Genomic DNA, 2921 nt, shown 5'->3' with positions numbered 1-2921 from the left:
CCTACATCTCTGGTCATATGCCCTTATTTTAAAATATGTATTGATCACTGTAGATTAAAAACAAAATATTGTGTTGTTCTATATTTCGTTGATTACTAGAAAACTTGAACATCTTTGCATAGATTTATTGGTCATTAAAAACTTTGTCCTTGTGTGTCGCTAGCTCATTTAACTCTAATCTTTATTGTAAGAACTCTTCATCTGAAGAACATTAACATATTTTCATATACTGAAAGTATTTTTTTCTACTTTGTTATTTACCTTTTTAAACATTTTTTTATTTTTATGAGAAAGAACACTATAATCCTTTCCTTGGCTTCCAGACAGCCAGGATCTCATGCATACCCGTGAGCACAGCTGGTGTGTTCAGATTGACCAAGGATTTGAACCTTGGGCCTCCCGTATGGCTTCATTGTGGTGTCCTCTGCCTGTACTACACTGCCTGGGTCCTTCATTTGTCTCTTTTATACTGTTTGAGATGTAGAAACATAATTTTTATATGTGATTTTAAAAATGTTTCCCCTTTGGAAGTTTACCAAAGAATTTCTTTTCCATTCCATTCTTTTTCTTTTCTTTTCTTTTCTTTTTTTTTTTTTTTTTTGGAGAGATTTTCGCTATAGGGCGCGTGCGCTCGCCAGACAGACAGAGAGAGACAGAGAGACAGAAAGCGAGAAATCACCCCCCGGGGGGATGGTCACGCCGCAATCCCTTCTCCTCCATTCTCCTCTCGGGATCTTGGGCACGCACGTACACGTGCCTGGCGTGAGTTTTAAGCCACCAGGTCTGGGACACAAACCGCAGTCAACTACGTGGGAATCCAGCGACATAGCCATTACGCTAACTGCTGGTTCCTATTCCATTCTTTTTCTAAAGATGATTTTAGTTGTTTTATGTTTTTATTTTACATTTAAATTTTCAATCAATTACTATATTCAGCAGTTTCGATTTCCTCTATTTTGTATTATTCAATGATTATTTATTCCAGCATCATTATTTAGTAATCCTTTCCCCTTTTATCTAAATTCCACATTTATCACATAATAAACTTTCATATATAATGATATCCCTCTGGACTATTATGTTTTCTGACTATACTAATAAGAGACTACTTGGGTCACTTTAGATTCCTAATAAACTTTAATATATGATAGGGAAAGTCATCCTTTAGTACTATTTTTAAATTTTATCAAATTATGGGGTTGGCAGATGGCATAGCATTTACATTGCTAGACTCCCACAGAGTCCCAGACCCAGTGGCTTCAAACTCATGCCAGACACATGTGCATGTGTGCTCAAGATCCCGAGAGGAAAATGGAGGAGAAGGGATTGTGGCATGGCCATTTTCCTTGGGGGCTGATCTTTTACTTTCCCTTTCACTGTTTCTGTCTTTCTCTCTATGGAGAGTACACATGCCCTAAGATAAAAACCTCTTTAGAAAGCAAAGCAAAACAAAACAAGTTTTCTTAACTAAGGCCAGACAGTATCGTAGCAGTAAAACGCTACACGCTGCCTCATATGGAACAGTTCCTGGTTCATACCCTGAGACCTCCCTGAGTACTCTAGACATGCATGTGCCCATTATCAGGACTGGCTGAGACTGGGTGTAGATCTTGGCATCAAGACTTTGGTATGGATGTGGTCTCTGTCTCTCTCTCCCTCTCTGTCTCTCTTGCTCATGGAAGAAATGAATAAGTAAACTAATTTTCAAATGTACTTAACCAATACATTTACCCTTCCAGATGAAATTTAGAAATGTCACTCTGAGGGACAAGCAGATGGTGAAATGGTTACATCACCAGACTCCCACATGGCCAACCATGGTTCAAGTCCCAGACCTGGAAGCTTTAAACTCACACCAGGCATGTGTGCGTGTGGGCCCTAAATCCTGAGAGAATGGAGGAGAAGGGACTGTGGCATGGCCATCCCCTTGGGGCGTGATTTCTCCCTTTCTAGCTCTCTATCTCTCTCTGGCTCTCCAGCAAGTGCATGTGCCCTACAGCAATAACCTCTCCAAAAAAAGAAAAGGAAAAAAATCCCATGTTGAATGTTAGCATTATCATTTAGGTCTTCATTGTTTCTTACTCTTTTAACTTGAACTCCCATCAAGATCATTCTGTATTTTACTGCAGAATAAATCTTACTTGCTTATAGTTCAGCTACAAACATGATAAATAATGATAATGGCATAGTATTTCATTTCACATGCTTTTTTGAAATTTCAAATTGGAGGTTTTTAATGTGATCTTAATCTCGGATTTGTCCTTCAGGGAAAAAAAAACATTGAAGCTGGTACCTTTTAAAAATGCCATTGTCTTTTCAGAGTGTGGAAGGAGAACACCATGAGAAGGCTGTGGAACTACTCAAGGCTGCTAAGGACAGCGTCAAGTTGGTTGTCCGATACACTCCAAAAGTCCTGGAAGAAATGGAGGCTCGCTTTGAAAAGCTGCGGACGGCCCGGCGTCGACAGCAGCAGCAATTGCTAATTCAGCAGCAGCAACAGCAGCAGCAGCAACAAACACAGCAAAACCACATGTCATAGGTGAGAAGTGCCTTATTCTATACGGGAAAAGTTGTATATATACATATGTGTATATATGTGTACATATACACATACACACACATTATTTTAATACATATCATATATATTTTGTTATTTTTAATATAGTTTCTACAAAAGCTGAAAAAAAAAACCCACTAGATTTAATAATCCAAACAATATTGGAGCCAGCAGGAGCCATAATGGTTAAGGTGCTGGACTCCCATGTGGTCAACTGCAGTTTGAGTCCTGACACCAGGCACATGTGCAGATGTACTCAAAATCCTTAGAGGAGAAGAAGAGATTGCAGTGTGGCCATCCCTCCTGGGGGTTATTTCTCACTTTCTGTCTCTCTGTTTCTCTGGCAAGTGCACATACAATATAG

At 39.2% G+C, this 2921-nt stretch overlaps 1 protein-coding gene across 1 annotated transcript in view; it reads left to right on the top strand.

The window, feature by feature from the left end:
* The window catches only part of LIN7A (lin-7 cell polarity scaffold A), a gene marked incomplete at its 3' end in the record, with an annotated part of 122811 nt that extends 120302 nt beyond the window's left edge, over positions 1-2509 (top strand). Inside the window, 1 exon segment of the mRNA XM_027769708.1 lies at positions 2321-2509. Within this exon segment, the coding sequence (XP_027625509.1) occupies positions 2321-2509 (189 nt within the window).
* Between the last annotated feature and the right edge of the window lie 412 nt (positions 2510-2921).

This window comes from Tupaia chinensis, unplaced genomic scaffold (genome assembly GCF_000334495.1).
Source record: "Tupaia chinensis unplaced genomic scaffold, TupChi_1.0 Scaffold000085_1, whole genome shotgun sequence".
Taxonomy (NCBI): Eukaryota; Metazoa; Chordata; class Mammalia; order Scandentia; family Tupaiidae; genus Tupaia; species Tupaia belangeri.
This window is presented reverse-complemented; position numbering and strand designations above follow the sequence as displayed.